The 27,041-nt window shown below is 41.5% G+C and overlaps 1 protein-coding gene across 2 annotated transcripts in view; it reads left to right on the top strand.

Moving 5' to 3' along the window:
- The window catches only part of Plpp1 (phospholipid phosphatase 1), a 56,083-nt gene that overhangs the window by 16,004 nt on the left and 13,038 nt on the right, over positions 1 to 27,041 (top strand). The window contains exon 2 of one of the 2 annotated variants that reach the window (XM_038321320.2): positions 25,233 to 25,384. In XM_038321320.2, the coding sequence (XP_038177248.1) occupies positions 25,233 to 25,384 (152 nt within the window). Of the gene's footprint in view, positions 1 to 15,640; positions 15,796 to 25,232; positions 25,385 to 27,041 lie in introns of both variants that reach the window. The other variant, XM_038321319.2, reaches the window with a different exon arrangement.

Below are 27,041 nucleotides of genomic sequence, written 5' to 3'. Positions count from 1 at the left end.
AGGAGAGTATGGATGAGGAGGGCGGGGTGGACGGTGAAGATACCCAGCATGGACACGTCCAAGCTCATGCCGATAGATCAGCCTCCACCCGCCTTTGAGACAGGTTCAATATGTGGTTCAGGCTGGCCTGGAGCTCTCCGTCCTTCTGCCTCAGCTTGCATGCCCCTTTCTCCCCTCCTCCCCTTCTCCCCTCTCTCTTATTTTGTATGTATGTATATATGGACATAGTGTATGGGTGCGTGGGAGGGGGGCACACATGATGCGTGCCATAGCTTGCGTGTGGAGGTTGGATAACACCACTGGAGCCAGGTTCTCCCCTCCCACTTTTATGTGTGTTCTTAGGATCAGATTTAAGTCACCAGACTTATATAGCAAGCACCTTTACCAGTCTAAGCATCTTACTGGCCTAGCCAGCTCTTGAATTCAGAGATTATGGGTGTGTGCGGCCAGGTCAGGCTTTACAGGATCATTCTTTTCGAGAAGAATGAGAGGAAGACCAGTTGAAGCACTGATAGTTGGTGGTAACAGGTTGTCATAGTTTGCAATGATGACCAGCAGAAGTAAAGGAAGACAACTGCTGATGAGTGGTAATGACATAGTTGGCCCTTACTTAGAAATAACTTACTTGGACCTGGACATACTGCTACGTTCCTGAAATACCAGCACTTAGGAAGCAGAGGCAGGAGGATTTCTGCAAGTTTGAGGCCAGGCTAGTTTACATAGTGAGTCTTTGTTTCAAAACAATATGATAGATAGATATATGGTTTTTATAAAGTAACTGTTACCAGGTATGATGGAAGGCGTTGACTTTTGGAGCCTGGTATTAAAAATTCAGAATTGTGCTGTGCAGCTTCCTCTTACCAGGTCACACCATTGGCTGGTTCTGTAATGGAGAGAGTACTGTTTCAGATTTGTTGGATTTAACAAGAATGTCTGTAAATAACTCATTCTTAGGCTTGTGTGCTCTTTTTCCTGTTTCTTATGGCTGTAGGTATTTACTATATAGTTACAATATTGACTGCTACTCTTTTTGGTTTTTTGAGACAGGGTTTCCCTGTAGCTTTGGAATCTGTCCTGGAACTAGCTCTTGTGGACCAGGCTGGCCTCTACCTCACAGAGATCCACCTGCCTCCGCCTCCCGAGTGCTGGGATTAAAGACGTGCACCACCACCACCCGGCTTTGACTGCTACTCTTAACCTTAAAGAAGTAGCTCAGAGTTCTTCCTTCTTCAACTTATCTTCTACATGAAACAACTTGAGTGGATCAAATAAACATTTTTTTTTAAAAAATGGATACATGGTTTATTTCCATAAAAGTCATAACTATTAAAAAAGAGAAGATTTAAAAAATTTCTTGGCCAGTATGCCTTATATTTGTGTGTTTTTTAAAAAAAAAAGTGCGTGTGTGTATGTGTGTGTGTGTGTGTGTGTGTGTGTGTGTTGTAAACAGTGTACTAATTTAGATATGCCAATTTGGTAAACTTCTTGCTGAACTGAGAACTTGTCTTTTATATTTCTGAGACACTAAAGTTAGTGTTATTTTAGTGTCTGGACATGTGCCACTTGGCATAATTTCACAATAAACCCATTCCATGTAAATACTCTTACAATTTGAAAGACTTTTATTTATTTATTTATTTATTTATTTATTTATTTATTTATTTTTTTTGTTTTTCGAGACAGGGTTTCTCTGTAGCTTTGGAGCCTATCCTGGAGCTAGCTCTTGTAGACCAGGCTGGTCTCGAACTCACAGAGATCCGCCTGCCTCTGCCTCCCGAGTGCTGGGATTAAAGGCGTGCGCCACCGCCGCCCGGCGACTTTTTTTTTTAAATTGGTGGTATGTAAACTTTATCGGGTCTCAGGGTGTGAAGTCTGAGGTATGGATCTCATTTGGTTGTTTATATTCCCCCTACAGTTGAATGCTTGACATCCAGCATGCTAGGCAAATCTTCCTATACTACCTTGCTGTGGAACAATGGTGTGTACCCTGTCAATTGTACTTTAATAAAATGCTGATTGGCCAGTATCTAGGCAGAAAATGTAGGTGCAGCAACCAGGCCAGAAGTATAGGTGGGACAATGAGAACAGGAGAATTCTGGGAAGGAGGAAAGGTGTAGTCTGCAGTCGTCACCCAGACACAGAGGAAGCAAGATGTGACTGCCTCGCTGAAAAGAGTTATGGGCTAATATACGTTATAAGAGTTAATAAGAAGCCTGAGCTAATAGGACAATCAGTTTATAATTAATGTAGACCTCTGTGTGTTTATTTGGGACTAAACAGCTGCGGGACCTGGTGGGATAGAAACCTCAATCGATACTACCTCCCTTATTTGTAGAATTCTTGAAATTTCCTACACATATTTTGAGCACCAAGATAACTAATTTTGTATCTAGACAATGAATCAAGTCAGTCTGCTTTCTGTAGGTTTGGCTACTGAAGCAGTTTCCTTAAAGATTTTAAAATTCGCTGTTACCCTATACAACGTCTGAGACATTGACGTATTAGGTCTTGTAGATGACAACTCTAGAATTTTTATGAGCATGTGAATTTAACAGCTTTATCAAAGAATGGATATAATAGTAAGCATTTGCTATTCATAGGAATGTAGGCCTTCTATTGATAGGAAGAACTGATTTCTTTCTCGCTGCTGGTAAAGCAAGCCTCATCTGCTCATGGAATTTGTGAGTGGGCTTTGAGCCAAACCTCAAGGCAGTTCTCTCACAGCAGGAAGCACCTTCACAAGGTGTTCTTTCCAGATACAAGGTTCTTTGTTTTACAAGTTTAATTAATATGTAGAAAACCCTACAGATCACATCTTTAAACCAGAGACTTAACTCTGGAGACTACTTCAAAGGGCCATTCTCTGTGTAACTCTCCCGCACTGTCTGCTTGCTGGCTGTTGACAAGACAGGCACATGTGTGGATACGGTATTTGATGAAGGGTACCTATGGAACCGCGGTGAATTTTCCCATTTAAAAACGACATTTTCAGGTGGTGTGTTAGCTCATACCTGTGATCAACACTTGAAAGCATGAAGCAGGTAGATTGCTGTAAGCTCTAGGCCAGCCTAGGCTACATAGCAATGCTGTCTCAAAAGAAAACGATATATCTTCTAGAGCTGTATGTGTTTACATGCCTGTCATTCCAGCTGTGTGGAGGGCTGAGATAGGATTGCAAGTTTGGGGTCACCCTAGGCAATACGGTGAAATCTCATTTCAAAAACTGTTTGTTACCTTTTCACTCTCCCTTTCTTCCCTTTCTCTTTCTTTTGACTTTGGAAACTCCTGATGCTCTCCACTGTATAAATATTTAATACAACCTAATAAATCCTCATTTCCATACTTAAATCTTACATGATAGAGAGTGCTATCAATTTTTGAGTTCTAGTTTTTTTCTTTAAAAATACTCTTCTAGATTTTCTAAAATCGATTTATTATTATTTGATAAAATCTAAAAAGACCAAAAAAGAAAATTTGTATCACTTATAATCTGATTGCCGTTCAGAGATAAAGACGCCTTTCCACACTGTGGTTATGTATCTTTTCTGTGTTGTTTTTATATCCATGTGTCCTTTTGACAGTGTCTTGTATATAGTCTTGATTGGCCTGGAATTGGCTGTGTCTTCTAAGCTAACCCCCCGGGTTGCGGCAATTCTCTTGGGCTGCCAGAGGGATGGGTTATAAGCACACACCCACCACCATGCCCAACCCTCCAATTAAAAAAAAGTTTTAACTTTGTTCTTTTTTAAAAAAAGTATATTTTGAGCTAAGTATGGTGGTGCATCCTTTTAATCCCAACACTCTGTAGGCAGAGGTGGGCAGATCTTGTGACTTCAAGTAAGTCACTACTTCCCTCTTTCCTTCCCTCCCTCCCTCCTTCTTTCCTTCCTTTTATTTTTTTTTCTTTTGAGACAAGGTTTCACTATATAGCTTAGGCTAGTCTGGAAGTTACTGTATAGCCAAGCTGGCTTCAAACTTGAAGTCTTCCTGCCTTAACCTCTTAGAGTGCTAAATAAATATGTGTCGCTGCGCCCAGCTAGTCTTCACAATTTTAATGGTTACATGATACTTCATTGTTTGTAATAGACATTCATTTATCCCTCACTTAAAAGCTTTATATATTTTCAAAATATTTGTGTGTGTGTGTGTGTGTGTGTGTGAGAGAGAGAGAGAGAGAGAGAGAGAGAATGAGAGGATGAGTGAGAGAAGCGAGAGAGAGGGAGAAGAGAGATACGAGAGAGGAGCAGAGGAGATGATGTGGCGCGCGAGATCGCGCAGCTAGCTGCGCCTCGGAGCTCTCGGTCTCTGCGCGAGCGCTATGGCTCACAGTGGAGGTAAGAAGACAGTTTTTGATGATTGGTTCTGTCCCTCTACCATAGGCTTTACTTGCTGAGCCATTTCTTTAGCCCACATTTGAAAGTCTAGGTTATCTGCAATTCTGTTCTGTTCTGCTGCATATTACATCCTTGAAGAAACTTTGGCTCCCTTGGGTCATTCTTGCTATCTCAGTGTACTCTGGTCTGTTTGGCCGGCTTCTCTCTCTCTGTTTGGTAACTCCTATCAAAACAGGTGAGCAGATTAGATAGTGTTGACTCTGAGAGGTGAGTCTGCAAGCTTCTGTGAGTTCAAGGGTCACAGAAACATTTTATTTGGAGAGATAACTACAGTACTTGAATTAAACATTCTGATAGATTAATATATCACAGCAAGAGACTAGAAGAGAAAGATTAGGGAATAAAGCATTTTTAAAGATAAATTGTAATATGCCAGGTATGACATTAGCATATGGGCTAAATGTTCCTAACATTAAGTGGTAGGTAAATATTTTTCTTATTTACTAGACGAGGAAACTGAAATTAGGAAAGAAATTTGCTGATGCTCATTTTAGTAATAACTGGGAGTGTTCCAGAAGTAAACCAGTGTAGGCATGTCTGACTACCCAGCCCTGCTCAGGACTAATCCTGCTATCCCAAAGGAAGAACTACAGGATATTGGAGTAGCAACTCATATGGCAAGTAGGCTGAAGTCCCTGGGAGAGTGTGTACAGGTGCAGGTGAGATGAAGCCTCAGCTAAACTGCAATGGCATCCGTTGTTGTTATGATTCATTTTGTTATACAATGTAAATTTTTCTTTTGGCATATAATGAATTTACATTAAAATATTTATTTTTATTTATGTGCACCATGTGTGTCCAAGTGCCCAAGGAGGGCCAGGGGTGTTATACTCCCGGAACTGGCATTAAAGGCCACTGTGAGCTGCTCCATGTAGGTGCCCGGGGCAAGCCCAGCTCCTTTGCAAGAGCAGTATGTGCACCTAATCTCTCCAGCTGTATAATGTGGAATTTAGCCATTTAGCTATGTGGTTGCTGCAGAGTCAGGGTACAGAATTGGTCAGTTTTTCCATAAATCACTGGCTTACTGTTCTTTATGTTTGTTTTTTTTTTTTTTTTTTTTTTTTTTTTTTTTTTTTTTTTTGAGACTGGGTTTTTCTGTGTAACAGTCCTAGCTGTCCTTGAATTAGTTCTTGTAGACCAGGCTGGCCTCGAACTCACAGAGATCCGCCTGCCTCTGCCCAGTGCTGGGATTAAAGGCGTGCGCCACCACCGCCTGGAGACTTACTGTTCCGCCCTTCTCCCTACTCCTCCCACTGTTCTTTCTCTGTGTTTCTCTGTGGTCACCGCTGTGCTGGCCTCCAACCTGTAATGCTGTATAATTCACATCCATGGAGTTGCAGGGCGTGTGCAGCTTTTCAAGGCTTAGCATAATGCATTTCTGATAGGCTGACCATTTATTGTGCACATGTTCTGGTACTATTTTGCTCTCAAAATATGCCCTTATTATCCCTAACTTCAGTTCTAGTTCAGCAGAGAGAATGGTTTTCGGCTAAGACATGATTAGGTTATAGCTTCAAGCACAAAAAAAAAAAAAAAAAAAGACCAAAAAACCTCGAACAGATATCTCTGATAGGTGTTGCAGAGAAGGGAAACTAGAAACAATCGCATGTGACTTCTTTATCTCCGTGTCTTGCACACAGAAAGAAAGCCACATGGAAAGTTTGCACTGACTGTGACGTCCACAGCCCGAAAACAGAACAGCTGTTAGCATAAGGGAGGGGGAGGAATGTTCCTGGCCAGCTGGCACTGTTTCACGTGCTGTTCTGGCGAGGGAACAACAGGTGTGAGTAAATAGCCTGCCGTCTCCTCCCCAACTCACTGTGTGTGTGTGTGTGTGTGTGTGTGTGTGTGTGTGTGTGTGTGTGTGTCGCGCGCGCGCAAAACAGAGTACTGTTAACAGCTTTGAAAGTTTGTGGCTTTGCTTTTGTTTTCTTGTGATCCTGTGGGTTGAAACCCAGGGTCATCCATGTTACCTAGGTACTCTACCATGCACACATCCTCAGCCCCCACCTCTGGATAGTTTCAGAAAGCTGTTTAAATATATACGTAAAAAGATCCTAAGTATGTGAATAAACTAAAATGCTCCAAGGTTGAGGATACTGCAGGCAATTACCAGCTCAAAACCATAAAATGCAAAACAAACAGCAAATACGTTACCCCCCCCCCCCCCCCCACTAAAAGCCCTGGAAACACCAGAACCCTTCATCGGTAACTGTCATTTAAACACAAACTACCTTTTCTCCCTGCTTTCTCTTCTGCGGCAGTGAGAGAGGGGTGGAGTGCTTTTATAGCAGCACCACACTGCTAACCACAGAGAGGTGGTGCTGCCGCCCGGGCCAGCAGGCAGCATCTGAAAGCTGAGGGTGCCTGGTCCTCTGCCCTTTGCCTGCCTGCTTTCTCCCGAAGCAGTGCTTCGACACTGGCCCCCCACGTCCTTTCCACCTCTGCCCTAAACACTCTGTTTTGACTACAGCTGTCACCAGTTCTCCTTTGGTCAAGCATGCACGTGTGCTGAGGGCCAGCACGATTGCTCAGTGGATAAAGGTGTTTGCTCTCGAGTTTCAGGACTTGAGGTTGAGTAGCAGGAGAAAATCATCCTGCACGTTGTCCTGGACCTCTGCTCGTGCTCAGAAGCAGCGCAGCAGTTGGTCAGTGGGAGGATGCTTCATGGGACTCTGGAAAGAATCCGTAACCCTATCTGGAAAGAAAGTTAGGAACTATATTTTGTCAAAACTGAAGTAGGCACAAAAGAACGCTCTTTAAGGTAGGAATGAATAGAACTTCCTAAGAGCAACTCAGGTCACACAAAGCAGTAAAGAGCCAAAAAATTCCCCAGCTGAAAGGAGCAAATGCAAATGAAAGGCTGTGTGGAAGCACCCTTCACAGCCTGTGGACTTCCTGGAAGAATGCAAACGTGCACACGTGGTCAAATTTACATAAGTGATTCACACCCCATCTCCCCCCTCCTCACCCCCCTCCGTGGAATGTGTTTCTTACATGTGAGTTTTGTTTGTTTTCTTTTTGGTGAAACATTAGTCTAGAAGCGACTTCCTGTCTGTTTAATAGTGTAGATTTGCTGAGGTTTGATGATTCCTTTCCATTGTTTGCAGTAGAGTATTAGGCATCCAGATGGCCACTTAGCCTGAGCGTGGTAGTAAGCTGTCCCAGGGTCGGCAGAAGAGTTAGGTGTGTGTGTGTGTGTGTGTGTGCGCGCGCAGAGCTGCGCAGGCTCATCAGGTTTTAGACTGAAGGCGGGTGAAGAGAAAAGGTCTCATTCTTCCAGGAGACCCATCCCTGGTGGTCAGACTCTTTCCTCGAGGACAGCAGGTGTGGGCGAGAGTATGAAGAGACATACCGTGTTAGGATCTTGTCCTCCCTGCTGAACTGTAGGATGCTGCTTACCTGCCTTGCCACACGCGGGCACCCTGGGAGAGTCAGTGTCTGACTTTCTGACACTTTAGCTAAGAAATGCTACTTGTGGTAAGAATTTTTTAGAAGTTTAAAAAATTATTTTATTATTTTTTAAATTTCATGAGCATTGGTGTGTTGCCTGCACATGTGTGAGGGTGTTGGAGCCTCTAGGACTGGGAGTTACAGACAGCTGTGAGCGGCCATGTGGATGCTGGAAATTTCCAGAGGACCTGGGTCCTCTGGAAGTGCAGCTAGTGCTCTTAACCACTGAGCCATCTCTCCAGCCTCAATAATTTTTAATACTTTGCGTTAGCTTTGTTCCTCTCCCACATTTTTAAAAGTTAAATCATGACCGTTTTCATAAATCTCTAAATGTACTAGACACCAACATATGCCAAATACCTCATTTTCCATCTTCCTTTTTTTCTGTTTAGTTTCTGTTTTATATTCCTTTAATTTTCCTGGACTCCTAAAAAATAAGTTACTGCATTGATACTTTTTAAATTAATTTCTTTTTCTTTCAGCTTTTCGATTCTGTGGTTTGTTTGTTTTGAAACAGGGTTTTGTAGCCCAGATGGGCCTGCCATTCCTCTTCCTCATCTTCACTGGTGTCAGATTATAGGTGTGGACCAATATACATGGCTTAAACTGTTGTTTTATAGATTTGTAGTAACGTGGTATGAGATGGCAGATACTATATGAATATATCCTTAATTGCTGTTTCTCATATATGATAAATAGATATAGTTTTAATTATGATTATTGAAATTAAAGGAATTGCAATTAAAAGTCAATACCTAGATCACACTAGCCACATACAGAGTGCTCACACATTTGTTTCATTAGAAATTCAGCTGGTTAACCTTGGTGCACTATTTTTTCCCTCTGTTTCCCATTAAAAAAGATGACTTATTTTTAATATACCTTATTAATAATCAATAACTTGGAGATTTTGATGTACAGCCCAGGCTGGCTTTGATCTTTCCTCAGCCTATGCCTGTGTAGCTGACTCTGACTCACTAGAGAAGCATTCCTTTGTTCTTCCTGCAATTATGAAGATGGCACCACCTTTGTAATGGCCTTCCTAAGCGTTGTTATAAGATTATTCAAGAAGTGTTGACTAAAGTCACCCATTCTACCAACCTGTTGAGCCTTAAGATGATTTCTCCTTTTGTATAAGCATGTTTGCATGAGCTAGCTTTTCTGTTTTGATTATTATTTTTAGGTGATACAGTTATTATGGCTATAATTATGCAGTAGATCTCAAAAGTTGTGAGAGCAAAACCCCTAGAACAGTGATTCTCAGCCCATGGGTCATGACCCTCTTGGGGGTCATGTATTAGATATCCTGCATATCAGATATTTACATTACGATTCATAACAATAGCAAAGTTACAGTTATGAAGTAGCAACAAACATAATTTTATGGTTGTGGTCACGATGACATGGGGAACTGTATTAAAGGCTCACAGCTTTAGGAAGGTTGAGAACCACTGCTCTAAAGGTTCATCTCTGAGGCATCAAGCAAGCCTACCAGCTAGTCATCACTATTTCCTTCATTCTTCTCGGTGTTGAACAGAATAAGACGACAGACTGGTTTTAAACAATTTCTCACTACAAGTATGGCTTTTCCAGGGGAGTTATGTGTATTTATTACAGGAAAGGGAAATTTAGGAAATGGATAGTATGATTTTAGCTAAGTTACAAGCATAAGTTAGAGAATTCAGATGTAGTAGTGATCTTAATCTGTTGTTAGAAATTAGTTAAATTTGAAGGTGTGTACAGCAAGAAATACCTTCTGATTGTGAAGATACCAACCTAAAAGTTGATTATGTATTTTTTCAGACTTCCCTAATGTGTATTAAGTACACATGTTTATTTTTATATTAATGAAATTATACATAGAGAGTGATTTTAATATTATTTTGCTGGATATAGTAAATGCATTTTTTTGTATCTGATCCATACTCTTATTACTAAATTTTTACTTTTAACTTTTACACATTCTGTCAGGGGAAATCTAAAATATAGTTATGTTCTTCTATAAACATACTTATAATGTATGAGCATTAGCATGGTTATGACTTGTAATGGTTGCTCAATAAAATTTGTTTCTATTGGGATATATGAAAAGGGCCATGCATCATGATCCAGCTGTTTGATTTGTGTGGTGAAACTTGGTAAATACCACAAAAAAAAAAAACTCAGTAAATAAAGATTTGTGTGAAACAAATCTTTCTATTAAATCGGTTTGTGCTTCAAGGGCTAGCAAGATGGCTCAACAGTTACTAGTCCTTGCTCTTACAGAGTCCTGGGTTTGGTTCCTAGCACCCACACTATGGCTCACAACTCTAATTCGGAGGACCTGACGCCCTCTTCTGACCTCTACAGGCAGGCATGTGGTGCACATAACATACACGCAGGCAAAACACATGCATTCTAAATAAATAACTGAATTAAAAAACCCCAAACATGTTTTTGCTTCAAGAAGTGACTACAATCAGATTTACACGTTTTACTCACAGACTATAGAATTTTATGTACTGCAAAGTGACACCATGTGAAACTTTCAGAGTCTTAGAACAAAGTTATAGAAACGCAGTTTCCTTGTTGAATTGTTGAATGTGTGGGATGAATGCCGAGACTGGAAATTGCGTGGAGGGGCGGAATGCTTGTGGTGCATAGATTACATATAGTCATAATAGGTATCATATATCATGTTCTGTAATCCAGTTTCCTGTGGATCTGGAGAGTACTAGAGCTGATTGTCTACTTGTTAGGTCTTCCTTTGAAGCAGGATTACTGTTTGCTCTTCACCGTCTCGTGTAGGTCTGATTTCTTTCTTTCCTGCAGAATATGGAGAATTGTTTCAGGGTCACTAAAGGTGCAGTTGGTCCCTGACTTGACCTTGCTTTTTCACTGAGAGAAGAGCAAGGGCCCCTGCTGCGGGAAGCCTACAGTAGTTACAGCTGAAGCTTGTTCAGAGGTCATGCTGGGCTCTACAGAAATTGACTTCAAGATTCTGGGAATTTGTAAATTATAAGTTTGTGTTAGTAATTAACATGGCTCTGTTCAGTCTGCTTGTCTTTGTTAGCAGTTTGTTCTCAGTGGGAAAACAAGCTTGAGAAGAAACAGTGTATAGAATAGGAAGTGTTCCCCTTGCACAGCCTACCCCTCCTGTGTGTGTGTGTGTATGTGGTGTGTATACACGCGTACATGTGGTGTTGCTGGAAATTAAACCAGGGTTTCATGTATGCTCAGCAGGTACTGACACTGAGCCACACCCCAGCCTACTCCTGAGTTTCAGATTGCTTGCCGGGTTATTTTTATGATTTGATTGCACTTGCACTTTTTTTTTTTTCCTTTTCGAGACATAGTTTCTCTGTGTAGCCCTGCCTGGCTATCTTGGAACTCTCTCTATAGACGAGGATGGCCTTGAACTCAGAGATCCACCTGCCTCTGCCTCCCCGAGTGCTGGGATTAAAAGCATGCGCACACCTGGCTTGAATTTGCACCTTTTAAGAAAGGAAAATCATGTAACCCTTTTCAGGATATACATTTGTTGCTACACAAGATTATCATGGGTTTCAGAGGTTTTTAAACTAAGGTTTCAAAGAGAAAGAGTGGTTGAGCTAGGAGCTCCGTAAAGGGATCTGAGTGTGGGGGTGACTGGCTAGTAGCTGTGGCCTCACATTAGGGATTAAAACCCATAGTGAGCCTGCTGGAGGGAACCGGAGCAATGCCTGCCCTCTCTGTGCTTCATCCTCTGGCTTTTGCCAGTGCCAGCCTCTCCATCCCTGTTGGCTAAACCTAACTGAAGGCAGAGGGGAGAGAGTTGTGGGTTGTCTGTGTGCAGCCAGCGTCCTGTGCTGAGTGAAGGGAGCAGATAAGTGGGAAGACAGCTGCAGACTACTAAAACCCGCTTTCTGATAGCCGTGTGCACATCTGTACTGCAACAAATAATAGCACATCTGTGAGTACTGCAGGATTCCTAAACGAGTTCTCTTACGGAACTTTTAATGAGGAGAAAAGTATCTAGAGTTATTGTTAGTGCCAGTCAATGTCTGTGGGAACTGGAAGGATGACTCGGTGGCTGAGAGCACTTGCTGCTCTTGGAGAGGACTCAGATTTGAGTCCCGTCATCCACATGGTAGCTCACAAGCATCCATAACTCTATTTCCAGTTGTCTAGGCACCAGGCACATACCTGGTGCACATATGTACATGCAGGCAAAACCCATTCACATAAAACAAATTTTTTAAAACTTAAAAAGAATATCTATATCCTTTAGATAGTAAGGAAAGAATGGTCCTTTGTGGAAGTTTGTTTAGAGAAGACTTCCTATGACACTGATTTGAATATGCTACTCTCCCTCATGCTCTTAAAACATTAAGATAATCTCTAGAGCAAATAAAGGATCTTTTAAAAAACTATATTTTGAGACAGGTTCTCATTGTATCATCTTGCCTGGCCTGGAACTCACTACATAGACCAGGCTATCCTTGAATCTACAGAGACCCTCCTGCTCTGCCTCCAGCATGCTGGGATTAAAGGTGTGCTCAGCCACACTCAGCAAGAATATTTATTTTTGAGATGGGATCTTATTGTGTAACCCAGACTTCCCTTGAACTCATGACTCTTCTGCCTCAGCCCCTAAATTCTGGGAATTGTAGGCATATGCCACCATGTACAAATAGAGGCATTTGTTTAGATGGATGAATCTCTGTCCCTTTTCCTTCTCTCTGTCTCCCTGTAACATGTAACATTTAAGAAGAGTAAGGGAAATAATTGTACTGTAACTTGCAAAAAAGATGTTTTTATAATGACACTCACACACAGACATGAAAGGAGGAGGGAGACATGTTGAGAAGAAGGGCTTCCGTGGGAGGAGGTGGTGAGAGAGTACTGGGCAGTGGCAGTGACCAAAGCCCATCATATACATATATGAAACTGTCAAAAATTAGGAAGCCACCTTCCAAAGGGACATTGTTGAGTTAATAACCTTCCCCTCTGACCTCATGGTCTTTACTGAGTTCTCGTTCTCCTTAACGTGGACATTTTGACATCCTGCATTACCTGTATGGCCAGCTATGAGACACCTGAAGCTTTGGCTTTTATAGTATAACATTGTCCTTTTCTAGTGTTTATTCATGTTTTCAGAGAATGGTTTCCATGCTACCAAACAAGAGAGACACGTTCCCTGCCCTCTAGAGTGTATAACCAGCCATTCTTCCTTCTTTATAGTCTCTTTTAGTGGTTTTATGAACACTATTAGTTCTTGACTGGTTGCTCTATTAGTCTTGGCTTTGTGCTTTCTCTGAGAACTGTTTTATCCTCTTTAAGTTATAAATTTTGAATGCTTACACATCTCTATCCTGAATTTTATTTATTTATTTAGCTATTTAGTAAAATTTTATTCAGCTCTAATTATGATTCAAAGGGTACAACAATAATGAAGATAGTATCTGCTGCTAGTGTTGCTGAAAGATGCACAGAAAGGCAGGGTAATTGTCTCCAGTGTCGTGGGACAGGTAAGGGACGGCCTGGCTTATCTTGAAGGGGGAGGGGAGGGGCAGCTCTCACCGTAGAAGACTGAGAATATATGAAGAGTCCCAGGGCTTCAAAAGCATAGTAGTTGAGTGTGATTCAGGGCTGTGAGAGGAGTGGAAGAGAAGGCTGACCGCCATAGGAAGGGAGAGTGAAGCAAAGGCAGTGCTCTCCACACTGAGCTAGCACACTCCCCGTGGATTCCGCCCTACAACTTCACATTCCCGTCTAGGGCGACCAGTCTCTCCACCCCAAACGTCACCTCACGTCTGCCTCAGCAGTCGTGACAGCCATTTCAAAACATTGCAGCCTGTTCTGTTCTTACAGCTGACACTCAGCTTCTGGATTATTTCAAAGATGTGTTAAATATTTGTTTCCTCTCTCACTGTTAATTTCTAAAATACTTAGTTTACTATGTTACTAACTTTGGCCAAAAGAAGACTGGTTTTTATTTCCTACAAGATAAATTCTTTCTTAGGTCAGTGTTTTAAACTCACAGTCTTTTAATAAACACAACCTGAAGCCCTCATACTGTCATTAAAACTCAGACTTGCAGAATTCTGAGATAGTTAGCAGCAAAGATGTTCCTCTCACTGTGAAGTTTCATCATGAATAGATGTATTTTACTGAACAAACATGTTTTAAAAGGACAGTTCCACTGCCTCCAGTCTGTTTTCATCGACACAGTTCTAAACTTTGACCGCAGGCGGATCACTTGTCCATAGGAGAACACATGTACACAGACTGGGGGAGTAGCAGGCGTTAGAATCCTGGGTGTCTCACTTAAAACAGTAGTAACTGTAGTGACCAGCGGGGCCTCAGTGATCTGTGCTTCATGAGCTGAGCTGAGGATGAGTTCATCTGGGTAGCTGGTGCTTGGCGTGTGTGAGCATGCAGTGTGGGGAAGCTCTCTTGGTGGGATGGATGGATCCTTTGCTCGTTCCCTCTGTTCCTGTGCCTGCAGCTCTGGTGCTGCCCTTGCTCCTCCCTGTGCCTTCTGCTCCCTCCTGTGCCTTCTGCTCCCTCCTGTGCCTCCCGTTGCCTGTGAGTCACCTGTTTGTCACCTCTTCTTCAGTGCTCTTCTCTGTCTCAGTTTATGTCAATCTCTGAATTTCTATTGGTTCTTTAATAATACTTTAATAATCATACTTCTGTTTTAATGGTATATTTCTGCTTTGTATTTCTTCTTGGATGTATGTGCAGTAATAATAGTTACTAGAATTACTATCACAGTCAAGATACAGGACAATTTTGGTATTTTTTGTTTGTTTGTTTTTGCCATTTGGTTTTTTGAGACAGGGTTTCTCTGTGTAGCTCTGGCTGTCCTGGAACTCTCTTTGTAGACCCGGCTGGCCCTGAACTCACAGAGAGCCTGTGCTGGGATTAAAGGCATGTGCCACCCCCGCCCAGTGAACAGAACAGTTCAGTTACAGAATAGTTTTGTTACTTTCTCTTGAAAAACATCTATGTTGGTATTTCTTTTTAAACAAGCTCTCAAGTGTACATTTTATTTTTACACATACAGCCTAGATCTTGAACCTGTTTTGCATAAGTTAGTTTTCTGTACCTGGTCTAACTAGTGTTGCATATACACCGAGTGAGCAGATGCTTCAGTATTTGAACTGTACAAAGCAAAGCCCAAATCAGTGTAAATTTGAACATAATAGAAACTGCGCCAGGTGACATGGTGTGTGCCTATAGACTTAGCTACTTGGGAGGCTGAGGCATGTTAAAGTCGTTTGAAACCCTGCCAAGACCAAAAAAGCCATTTTTTTTTTGTCTTGGGGAACAAGGGCTTGTTCTTTTCTTTTTTTATTATCAAATATACTTAGAAGGTTTTTTGAACTTTATTCTAATGTGGAACGGATATTTATTCTTTGTCTTTCAAATATTATGATGCTGTTATTAAACTGATTTATGTTAGTTTGTCTTTTTCCTTAAACATATTTAGGATATTAAACTGCTAAATTAAATAGGAATTAATTATAGAATATAAAATTTAAAAATTGCCTGCATTATCTGTTTTATTTTCTGTGGACCAATTTTGATCTTTTCCCTGGTGGTCCCTTTTCCGATTGTCCCTAAGGAGAGGTCAGTGCAAGCAAGAGCGTCAGTTGTGAACGCGCAGATGCTGTGTGGTCTCATTAACCCTTCCACAGGGTATCAGAGATATCGATCTCTCCAGAAAGGGCAGAGTTTAGTTAAGATTTATATCCCATACTCTCTCCTCCCTAAAGAAGTGAATTGAATGTAATTACATGTGTCTTTTTTTTTCCCTTCCCCAACAGCTTCCCTGCCTATGGCTGTTCTAAATTTGGGCCAAATATATCCATTTCAGAGAGGCTTTTTCTGTTCTGACAACAGCATCAAGTATCCATACCATGACAGTACCGTCAGAAGCTTTTTGCTCGTCATAGTGGGGCTTGGCTTACCCATTTCCTCTGTAAGTAAATTACTAAGCAGGTAGTGGTGGCTTGTTGGAGTGATGGCATTGGGGTGGGAGTAAATTCAAGCCCTACCTTTACTAGTGTTACTATGGAAGATGGTTGCTGAAGGAAAGAGTTCCACTGTTTATTCCTGGAGAATGGTGATTTTTCCAGTTAAAGGTGTATGCTACTTAAAACAGCTTGAAGATGGACCAGCTCTTCTCAGGATACAAATGAAGAGGGATAGCCCCGCTACTGCTCAGCTCCAGTAAGCTCTTTCATGGCTGGGCCTAAACCAAGATTCTACCTTATCATCACAGTGTTGGCTGAGAATCGAGATCATAAAAAGATGTTGCTTTCTAAGTCTGAAAAGACAGAGACAAGATTGTAAGTAAAGTCTGCAGACTACATGAAGGCCGTCACTGTTTAAAGCTGTGGTATGTGAGATCGCTGACTTGTAGTGTTGGGTTTTACTGTTTCAGGTCACTAGAGACTTCCACCCCATGTTAGCGCTGACAAACTGAGTTAAGACTGCCACTTGGGGTATTGCACCTGCTTGCTTTAAACTTGGTTCTGATTCCTAAGCCTCACTGTTTGTCTTTGTCTATCTGAGATAAGTCTCAGGTAGTCCCTGCTGGCCTGAGACATCTTGTCCCCCTGCTTCTGTTTACCAAGTCTGGGATATCAGGCATGTGTCTTTTTATGAGACTTGGAAATAGAAGAAAAGGAGAAGGGCAGGATTTACCCTCTTGCACGTCTTTGAGTGCAGTGGGTCCACTGTGTATTTTCCCTGTGCCCTCCTGGGTCTTGTCAGCTCAGCTCCTTAGGTGTGTCTAAACTTTTAGAGTCCCAGTCAGCTCAGCAGCCTGATCTTCAGCAGGATTGGCTGGCTTTTCTTTCCTGATTTTTAATAAGCTTTTTTTTTTTTTTTGGTTTAGCAGTTCACGAATCTGAGTTCAGTTTGTCTTTTTCACTGTTTTCTTCTCCCCTGAATAGTCTTCAGAATAGTATTCCAGTGGCTGAACCAGCTTGACTTTTATTATATTCCGAGATGCATACTTCTGTATACTTAAAATCTAAACATGAGTTAACAGCTTTAAAATAAAAGGGGCTGTGAAAAATTGGGATTAGGAATTTAGTTTTAGGATACTCTTCCCCGAGAAGCAGTGTCACGACACGAGCATTATCTAGTTTGGCCCCAGGATTGTGATCTGTGCGGAGGGAATCCTGCAGAACTGTCACCGAGTGCCACTAACCAGTGCCACTGTCCTTGGATGGAGTGGAGGTCTGTGTTGTAGCTATTATTTTAAGCAAATGTTGCCACATCAGGTTTTTATCAACCTATTCAGCATTGATTGAGGCTCAGGAAGTTAACTTTAAATCACAGGGTCTAGTATTTTATTTTTTTCTTAAAGCTTAATTACAGAAATCTAATGGTTTATGAACTGAACGAAGCTTATAAAGTCGATCAACAATAAAAGCAGTAACCTGTAGTCTCCTACCTGCTGAAAACTAGTCACAGGTCAGGGATGTTCAGTTTGGCGGTTTTTATTTCATTATGAAAACACTACAGATTCAGTTTTGTGTCCTTTTTATTTAACAGATATTTTTGAGTAAGTGAACAGAATAGGTCCCCAACTGTTAGACAGTGGGAATGGAGACCAGTGACACGGGCGTGTGTGTTCTTTAGAGCAGCGAGAAACACTTGGTGTGAACCTTTGAGTGCTTGGTGTGGTGAGTTCTTGAGTTTGTTGTTGGAACTCACTTGGAAAACCATGTTAATACAAACTTAGGGAATAGAAGGAGCAACGGTTGGCTGTTTTCTGGGCCTTAATGTGATGATGGCTTATGAACTAATGCAAAAGGACTTCTTTATGGTTTCTAGAATAGATTTGTTTTAGTAATTCATGTGTAATATTTCATATAGAAGATACTTTGTTTTTATTTACATAGATTATTCATGTTTAACATAGCTATATATACACATCTTGTATAATTTGATGAGTAATAAGATCTTAGATGGTAAAAAATTTGCATTTTAAAAGCAACTTATTTTTCTCTTTTAAAGTTTTAAAAAGAACCCCAAGTGTGGTGGGCAGCGTGCTGTTTGGATAAGCATTCTAGTTCCAGCTCCTGGCTGCTCTAGTTTCCATTCTGGTGCTCTGATACAATACTCTGACCAGAGGTGCCTCAGGGGTGGTAAGGGTTTAGTTGGCTTACACTTCTAGGTCATGATCCATCAGTGAGGGAATTCAGGGCAGAACTCAAGCGCTAGTTAGCACAGAGACCGTGGAGAAACACTGTTTGCTGTCTCACCCACAGACTGGTGCTTAGCTACTGCTCTTGTGCAGCCCAGGAGCACCTGCAGGGAGTGATGTTGCCTGTGGAGGGCTAGCCCCTCCTTCACGTCCCTGCAGACACTGCCACAGGCCAGGCCAGTCTGACCAGGGCAGTCCCTCAGCTGAGACTCCATCCAAGGCGACACTTAAAGCCATCTAGGACAACAGGAGCTCCTAGTCTTTCTTATTTTACTTTAGAAAAAGCCAAGTGAAGACATATGCATTGGTAGCCATTAACTTGTTTTCTGTTTTATAAATGTTATTTTGAAAACCAACTGAGGAAGCTACTTTACCTTTTTTTGTTTTTTTAAATTATGTCTTAGAAAATTGACTGAATTTGTGATATTTGCTTTAAAAAATGTTATTTTTAAAAACAGAGCCTTATATTTCCAGCTGGCGGCCATGTAGTTGAGGTAGAAAGTTTTTGATCATTAAAAATAATTTTGTCCTTGGGTATACAACAGGGAAGGTTTAGGTAGACCCATGAGGAGATGATTGGCAAACTGGACTTCATTAATAAAAAAACTCTACTTTGAAAGACACTCTTAAGAAAGTGACACAGGTGGCGGTGGTGCCTGGGAGGCAGGGGCCAGCCTGGTCTACAGAGCAAGTTCCAGGCCAGCCTGGTTTACACAGAGGAACCCTATTTGAAAAAAGAAAGAACAGTAATGGCACAGACAGGTGTTTTGAAATTCTTTTCCCAGCCTAGTGAAGGACCACAGTTGAAGATGTACTAAGAACTTTAAAAAACCAACATTGAGAAAACAACCCAAGCTGAGTGCAGTCATTAACCTGTGGTCCCAGGCTTGGGAAACTAAAGCAGGAGAACCTCCAGTTCAAGGCCAGCCTGGCTGTGTGGCTGGGGCCAAAAAGTGAGGGGTGGAGGGAAAGCAAGCCAACTGAAAGTGGATTGGAGGTCTGAAGTTATATCAAATGTATTGGGCCGAGGTAAGGTGTTTATAAGACAAGGGGTGTGATAGCAGAGAGGGTGTGTATGTGTGTATTTATTTTCTGTTCAGGTTTTAAGTAAACTTAAAAGGTTTTTTTTAAAAAAAAAAATAAAGCAAGGCTTAAAAACTGTTAGAGTACCTGCTGTCTCGTGGAAAGCCCTGGGTTCTCTCCATGCAAGTGCACATGCATACACATATACACAGTGAATAATAATTTTAAAATACATATTGGGCACGTGTAGGCAGATGTGATGGTCTGCAGAGTGAATTCTAGGACAGCTAAGACTATGCAGAGAAACCCTGTCTTGAAAAACACCCCCCAACACACCACCCGTTTCCTTTTCTGTGAGGCTCTGTTCTCCATGAATGTTTCATACGGAGTGCTGTGGAGTCACTGGCTCCTCCTTCTCTCTGGACTTGTTCCTTCTGTGATCTCATCTGGCTCATGTGTATTGTTTACATCTTTAGCCTTGCCGTCTTCCCTACATCGCAGGCATTACGTCTGCTGTCTACTATAGGTAGCTCAAGCGGATTCATCCCTTTCCCCAGTTCCATTTCCAGGGATGCATTTCTCAGTTAGTGTAACTAAATGGTTTGCTCAACCTGCTTTCCATCCTTTGCTATTCTCTCATATATGCATATTGAATCAGTCCACCAGCAAATCCTGTTGGCTACTTTCAGCTTAAATCTAGAAATGACCACAGTCAGACTACTGCCAGTTTTTCGCCGACCCCTAACTAATGACCATACAAAGTGGGATCTCAGTTTATTATTGAGCTGATTTGAATGATTGCTTAATAATTAAAGATGATTTCCTCAGACCATTAAGACCCCACTCTCTGATATTAGCTTTTATAATGAAATGTACCTTAATATTGACAAGAATAAGATTTAAATGTCTGGATTGCTAAGACATGAATGGAGTTCCTCAGCCTTTTGGTCTGTGTACTGACCAAAGTTAAATGTATTTAGAATTAAGTTGCTACAAAGGTCTTTAAAATTTAGTAAAAGAGAGGCTGGGCAAGGTAATGCCTGTCTTTAATCCCAGCACTTGGTAGGCAGAGGTGGAGGATCTCTGTGAGTTCAAGGCTAGCTTGGTCTACAGAGCAAGTTCCAGGACAGCCAAGGCTACATAAACATTAACTTGTTGGAAGTATTTACATTTCCCTAATATTAGAAGAGGTTTGTTTGTTTGTTTTTGTTTATTTTGTTTTTGAGAAAGGGTTTCCCTGTGTAACTCTGGCTGTCCTGGGACTCGCTCTTTAGAGCAGGCTGAGCGGAGTCTTCTTCATATAAGAGACAACAGTTTCTAAGCTTTGCTCAAGTTCTAACTAAAACAGCTTCGAAGTTTCTGTTGGTTGTTTTACTCTTTTTACTTTTTTAGCTCTTTGGAGGCCCACCACTCAGTTCTGAAATAAATACATGGAGTCTTATTTTTTCTTATGATGCCCAGTCTTAGCTTGGCTTGTTTCTAGCCAGCTTTTCTTAATTTAAATTATCCCATCTACCCTTTGCCTCTAGGATTCTCCTTTTCTTCTCTAATCTTACTTTCAGTCTTACCCCGAGGCTGGCTGTGTGCCTGGCCCCATCTTTTCTCACTTTTTGATCTGTCTTGCTTTCTCTTTTTCCCCTTCTATTTATTCTGTCTGTCTGCCAGCCCCGCCTATCCTTTCTCCTGCCTCACTATTGGCTGTTCAGCTCCTTATTGGACCATCAGGTGTTTTAGACAGGTAAAGCAGCACAGCTTCACAGAGTTAAACAAATGCAGCGTAAGGAATGCAACACAAGCAAACGTTACAGATCTTAAAATAATATTCTACCACAGCAAGTGTTTCTCTTATGGTTCCAAGATCCTGAGCTATATGTATAAGAGAGAGTTAAAGAAACTGGTGTTTTTAGCTATCTTTTACTATCTCAGGTGGAGGATGGGGAAATATTTTTGTGGTATGCAGTTTGTGCAGGTTAGGAGTTACTGTATTACACATCCATTTGGACCGTTGAAGATTTTCATTATTGGAAGCAGAAAGCTGTACTATTTCAAGGATGATCTCAAGTTTCTCTTCAGAGGACTTGAGCTTCAAATGTGTTCATTGTGACTAACCATTGGACATATTAAAATCAGGATGTGGGATGAAAGTGCTACAGCCTCTTTAAAAAAAGAATTTGACAGTTTCTTAAAAAGTTAAACAGACACTTACCACATGACCCAGCAATTCCTTGTAGGTGTCTGCTCGTTAGAAATGAAAATACATCCACACAAAGACTCATGTATGAGTGTTAGTCATAAGATCCCCAAACTGGACACTGGTGCCTAGAGAGACCAGATGTGCTCTGTATGTGCAGTAGGGTAGTATAGCATAAAAAAGGAAAACACATGGCACAACATGAATTAGCCTCAAGGACGTTATAGTGAGTAATAGGAGTACATAGGAAGTACCACCTGTTGTATGATTCCATTTATACGAGGTGCCAGAAGCAGGTCAGTGGTTGCTATAGGTTGGTGTAGGAGGATGGACGGAATGCACACATGCTCATGAATGCTCTAAGACTAGATGGTAGTGATTGTGGTGGTGAATTTACAATAGATGGACTTTATGGTACATGTTAGACCTTAAGGTTATTAAAGAGGGGAGGAAAGCCAGGGAGATGACTCTGGTTAAGAGCACTTGCTGCTCTTGCAGAGGACCAGGGTGAGTTCTCAGCACCCACATTGGATGGCTCATAACCACCTGTACTTCCAGTTCCAGGGCAGCCGATATCCTCTTCTGACCTTCATGGCCACATACATGCACAAGGTGTACAAATAGATAAACACACACACGATAAACGTGTAAATCTTTAAAAGCAAAAGGAGACAAGTTAAAATTAATTTCCCAGCTGGAGCATTAAGGAAAATACTGGCAGATGCAGTCATTTAAAAATTATGAAAAGAGATTTGTTTAAGAGATGCAATCTTTCTGGTAAAAGTAAAAGGATGTTTGATTTGAACTGACAACAGCATAGACAGTCCTTTCGTTCTTGCCTTGGATGTCAGCTGTCTACTTAAAATGTTCAGTGTTTCCACACTGTGTACCGTGGCTGGTAGAGAAAATTAGTACTGTACAGTTACATTTGGGGGAAGTAATTGGTCAAAAATGTTAACGTTTATATTTTTTAATTTTACATAAAAATATTCTAAGGAAATAATTAGGAATGCAAACAAGGATTTGAATTGGAAATATTCTCTGTACTGTAGAGATTAGCCAGAAACCTAAAAGCAGCCTTTGTGCTGTCCCTGTTGGATGATTAGGACGTGGAAGGGGTAGAAACTGTTCCTCATTAGCCTAAGTAAAACATGTTTGTTGAAACAGATAGAAGGTATTCAGCAGCCTGAGATAGTGAGACCGTTGAGACCTTCTGGCACTGGGGAACCCAAGCTACCTTTTCCATCCAGCCCTGAGGCGGGTCAGGCTAGGACCTTCTTTCTTTCAGTAAATGGGCTTTGTCCTCGGCCTTTTTGCGTGTGTGCCAGTGCTGTGTGTGCCAGCTCACATGGACTCGGTCTTGTATTTCTGAGAGGTTCTAGAAGCATCCTTTTGAGTCTTAAGTGGGTCGTGAACACCGGTGGCTGGCCTGTACTGAGCTAAATTAGTGGAAATGAAACTCAATTAGGCTATTATATATTCCACAGGTTTCTGTGATGGTGACAAGGAGTGGTTATTACCAACTTAAAAGTATTCCCAACGCCTTCTGAACTCAAATTCCAGATAGAGTGCACCTGTGGTGGATTCCTGCTTTCCAAAGCAGACCTCTCGTGTAGGGTTTCCACTCCTCTGTCCTCATTAAAGCTCCTTACTGGAGAATGGCGATCACAGCCTTCCCCTCCCGACAGACTCGCCCTTGCTTCTCCGTCCTGACCTGCACCAGCTCACTGCTCCCTCAGTGTCCGTGTAATGTCACTGCTGCTTTGTGACTGTTTCTCATGCCACATCTGTCCTGCACATTTCCTTTCTCCTTTGTAGCTATGGGACTCGTTTGCATCACCGTTCTCATTTCCTCCTGTCCCCTTCCTGTTGGGACTCACACTGTAAACACTACTCTGGTTTTTTCCTCTGTTCTTCTCCGGGGTAAGTGTGTACTGTACTGACTGTACTCAGGTTTGTAATCCTGACAGCACGGAGGATTCCTTTTTTTTTTTTTTTTTTTTTGCGGGGCAGGGGTCAAAGACCGTCTCTGTAACAGCCCTGGCTTCCTGGGACTCACAGGCATCCATCTGCCTCTTCCTCCTGAGTACTGGGATTAAAGGCTTGTGCCACCATACCCGGCAGCATTGAGGATTTTTTTTTAATACAGTGTATCGAATATTTACCCAATTACACATTCCTTCATTTTAAAGTGGACTACTTATCACACTTGTATGTAAAATTTTTCCCTTCATCTTAAGAAAAATAATTTTTTTCTCCTCTAAATTTAAGAGTAATTTAACTTGATTTTTGTGGCCAAAGGAGAAAAAAAAACTTAGTATTAATTGGTATGCATATTAATATTTTTCAGTATATTTAAGGCTATTAATATGAAATTTTCCTTAGACTAAAACCACAAAACCTAGAGCGTTTTGGATACTAGTGATGTATATTTAATTTCTGTACTAAATATCTTACTATAGAAAGAAGCAATGCTGATTGGAAAAAAAATGCAACCAATTCAGAAATGTACTGTGTAAGCAGTAAAAGTTTCCAGTTTTTTTTATAGAGTTCTTACAAATAAAATGAACCATAGACGTAATAGTTCTTTGTGACTGTGAAGCGAATGTCCATTCCGCCGAGTATTGTAATTGGTGGAAGGGTCAGTGTTCAGCTGCTGTGCAGGACAGGCAGCAGTGGAGCCTCCACCCCGTGTGTGTAGTTAGCACTCACGAGTTGGTAAGAGTGAGAAGTTTGTATAGCTCTCCTGAAGTTGTGCTACAGCCATAGCACATGTATTGAAGGCCTGGGAATTTCACCTCATTACCCTGGTTGCAAGAATGTTGTGGATTGGGCAAGCCTGGAATCAGTGAGAGGGTGGGCTAGCAAAGTCAGCTCTAGTGTAAGTTTTTTAAAGAATAGCATCTCTCAGAAGCAAGGCTTTGGGAATCTTGTTGAATTTTAAGGGTTTCTAACTAGTTGGCAGCTGTCATTGGCAAATTGTATGTAAGTACATTACATAAGTAATGTACTCTGGCTGTTCAGTATCTACATGAAAATGGGCAGATAAGTAGAAGAGCTAGCAGAAGAGAATGGCAGAATCTGCCTGCTTTAAACAGAGCAGCGGAGGCTCGGTTGTCTGTCTTAGGGTGACCATCAGGGCTTGGTGCCTCGTGAAGAGGGAGCATTGAGCCTGCACTGGACAGGCTAGCTTAGCAGGTGAGACTGCATGCAGAAGGGGACACCCAAGGGAGAGCCTGCATTCTTGGATCAATCTCCAAGTGGACTTGTTGACGGTTTCTGCTGAATTACATCTCTCTTTACAAAGCTGTAAGCTGTAATTAGTAAATGACCATATTTAATACATGAAGAACTTAAACCTTTTAAGAGGTGAGTGTGAGGCGTAATCCTCACAGAAAACAAACGATAAAGCCGGTGTGTGGTAGGTGGTTTATGCTTGACACCATTGTCTGTCTTAAGAAAGTGGTTCAACTTCAGGGGCCATTCCAAGGCAGCTCTGAATATTCTCTGGATAATAGAAACAAATAAATAGTTAATTTAGACACTGTCCTAATCTAGCTGTGACCTTGGCCTTTCTAAGTGTTGTAGTGAAAAAGGAATGTTAAAATGTTTTCCTCTTGGAAACAAAGTCTGTGACAGATAGAGGTTGAGAAAGTGCTGGAAACCTGGCTGACTAAAGACAAGACCACAAGAAGAGATTTCCCCAGAACTGACTGTATTTGGGCAGAAACGAAGGTTGGAAGATGCCCCGTGTTAAAGTGGCTGGCAGAGGACTTGGAAGCTTTGTTTCCTGTAGAAAAGCACTCACCCTCCATCGCGAGTGATCCTCCTAACTTCCGCTGCATGCAGTCTGCACTTCCTTGTTACATGTGCTCGCTCTTACTTCCATAGCAAATGCGTTTTTAAAGTCTCTGGGATGGTTGTTGCCATGAATCAGTTTTGATAATTTTTAATGATATTTTTATTTATTCCCTTTTGCTAGCTGGATTGCCTTTTGCAATTCTTACTTCAAGGCATACCCCCTTCCAGCGAGGAGTGTTCTGTAATGATGAGTCCATCAAGTACCCTTACAGAGAAGACACCATACCCTATGCGTTATTAGGTGGAATAATCATTCCATTCAGTATTATCGTTGTAAGTTAAACCTGCTTTTCCAAGTTTCTAACTTTTGAGCACATGGTTACTCTTGTGATGGATTGTTAATGATTAAATGTATATCCCCTCAGGACTTGTTTAGCTTTAGTGGAAGGCTTATTGTATGGAGCTATTTTAAATGAGGTCAAAGGAGTAAAAAAATATGTAACTGGAGCCTAACTCAGTATATGTAGATTTTGTGCTAATTTTTATGTCACTGTGAGTATTATGGTTCTGATTTGCTTGTTTCAGAAATTATGTGACTAATTGTTGAATGCTACAGCAGCGTGTTTCTCATATAGTGCATTGAGGATCATAGCTGAATGTTGTTCTTTTTTAAAAAAATATTTATTTATTTTATTTATTATGTATATAGTATTCTGTCTGAGTGTATGCCTGCAGGCCAGAAGAGGGCACCAGACCTCATTACAGATGGTTGTGAGCCACCATGTGGTTGCTGGGAATTGAACTCAGGACCTTTGGAAGAGCAGGCAATGCTCTTAACTGCTGATCCGTCTCTCCAGCCTGAATGTTGTTCTTTAGTACTGTGTTCTAGAGAAGAGAAATTGCTAACTTACGTTAAAATTTCATTCACCTCATTCTTTAGAAGAGTTTTAAAAACTGCCATAAACGGAGAGAAAAGTTAATGTTCTGTGATTAGCAGTGAGCATGGAAGGGGTCTTACTAACACCAAAGGCAACACTGACAGTTGGAGCCATGTGGTAGCTTTTGTTGCCCAGCGTCTCAGTGGGATGCCCAGGGAGTGGCTCTAGGTAGAGTCCAGTGATAGGCTGTTTCTGTGGCCTTTACATCCAGAAATTGTATTACTTAAGTAACCATTTCTGTGCAAAGAAACTGAATACTTATGTAAACACAGTTAAAGGCAGAATTATGATCCCAAGAGAAAAGACAAGACGACAGCATGTACCTTGTCAACTTTCCAAGTAAATATCAACATTTAATTAACTTGGAAACAGCACTAAAATCATCACATAATCTGATTAGTAATGAAAATTAATTAATTCATACTTTGTGGTAGGGCAACTAGTGAAAAAAAGCCTTCTGCTGTTTATTTGTAGAACTGAGATGCCGGGAGGAAGGACGCTGCTGGGTCAGTCCTAGTCTCCAGTGGCTGTCCTGGAGCCCGGCATGTTCTAGCCACTTACATGAAACTGTTGTCAGTATCTGGTGGAGGGGCTGTACTGTAACTCACACGACTGTCTTACACCATGACAGAGGTTATAGAAACAGGGATTTCTTCATCTGGCCAGATCTCTACACTGAGTTTTTACTAGTAAAGGTGACCAAACCCGCGATGGTTTGTAGGAGGAAGTCATCTGTGTAGAGACAGGGTCTCCCTGTGTTTCCCGGCATAGGCATGGATTCCTGCACTGTCACACTCCTGTCTTAGCCTCCTGAGTGCCAGGAAGCCTTTGAGTCTTGCCTGAGCGTGGCTGTGTGTGCCTACACTCCCAGCACTCAGGAAGCTGATGCGGGAGTATAAGTTCGAGGCCAGCTTAGACTACTTAATGCAATCAAATCTTATAGAACAAACGTGCACGTGCAACAGGGGAGGGGTCCTGGGTCTTACAGTGCACAGTAGCTGAGTCAGCCAAGAATACTGTATTCACATTTAAAGTGCCTGATGCCCTGCTCT

The sequence above is a fragment of the Arvicola amphibius genome, chromosome 3, assembly GCF_903992535.2.
Source record: "Arvicola amphibius chromosome 3, mArvAmp1.2, whole genome shotgun sequence".
NCBI classification, from domain to species: domain Eukaryota; kingdom Metazoa; phylum Chordata; class Mammalia; order Rodentia; family Cricetidae; genus Arvicola; species Arvicola amphibius.
The sequence above is the reverse complement of the archived record's forward strand: the minus strand, read 5'-3'. Positions and strand labels throughout refer to the sequence as shown.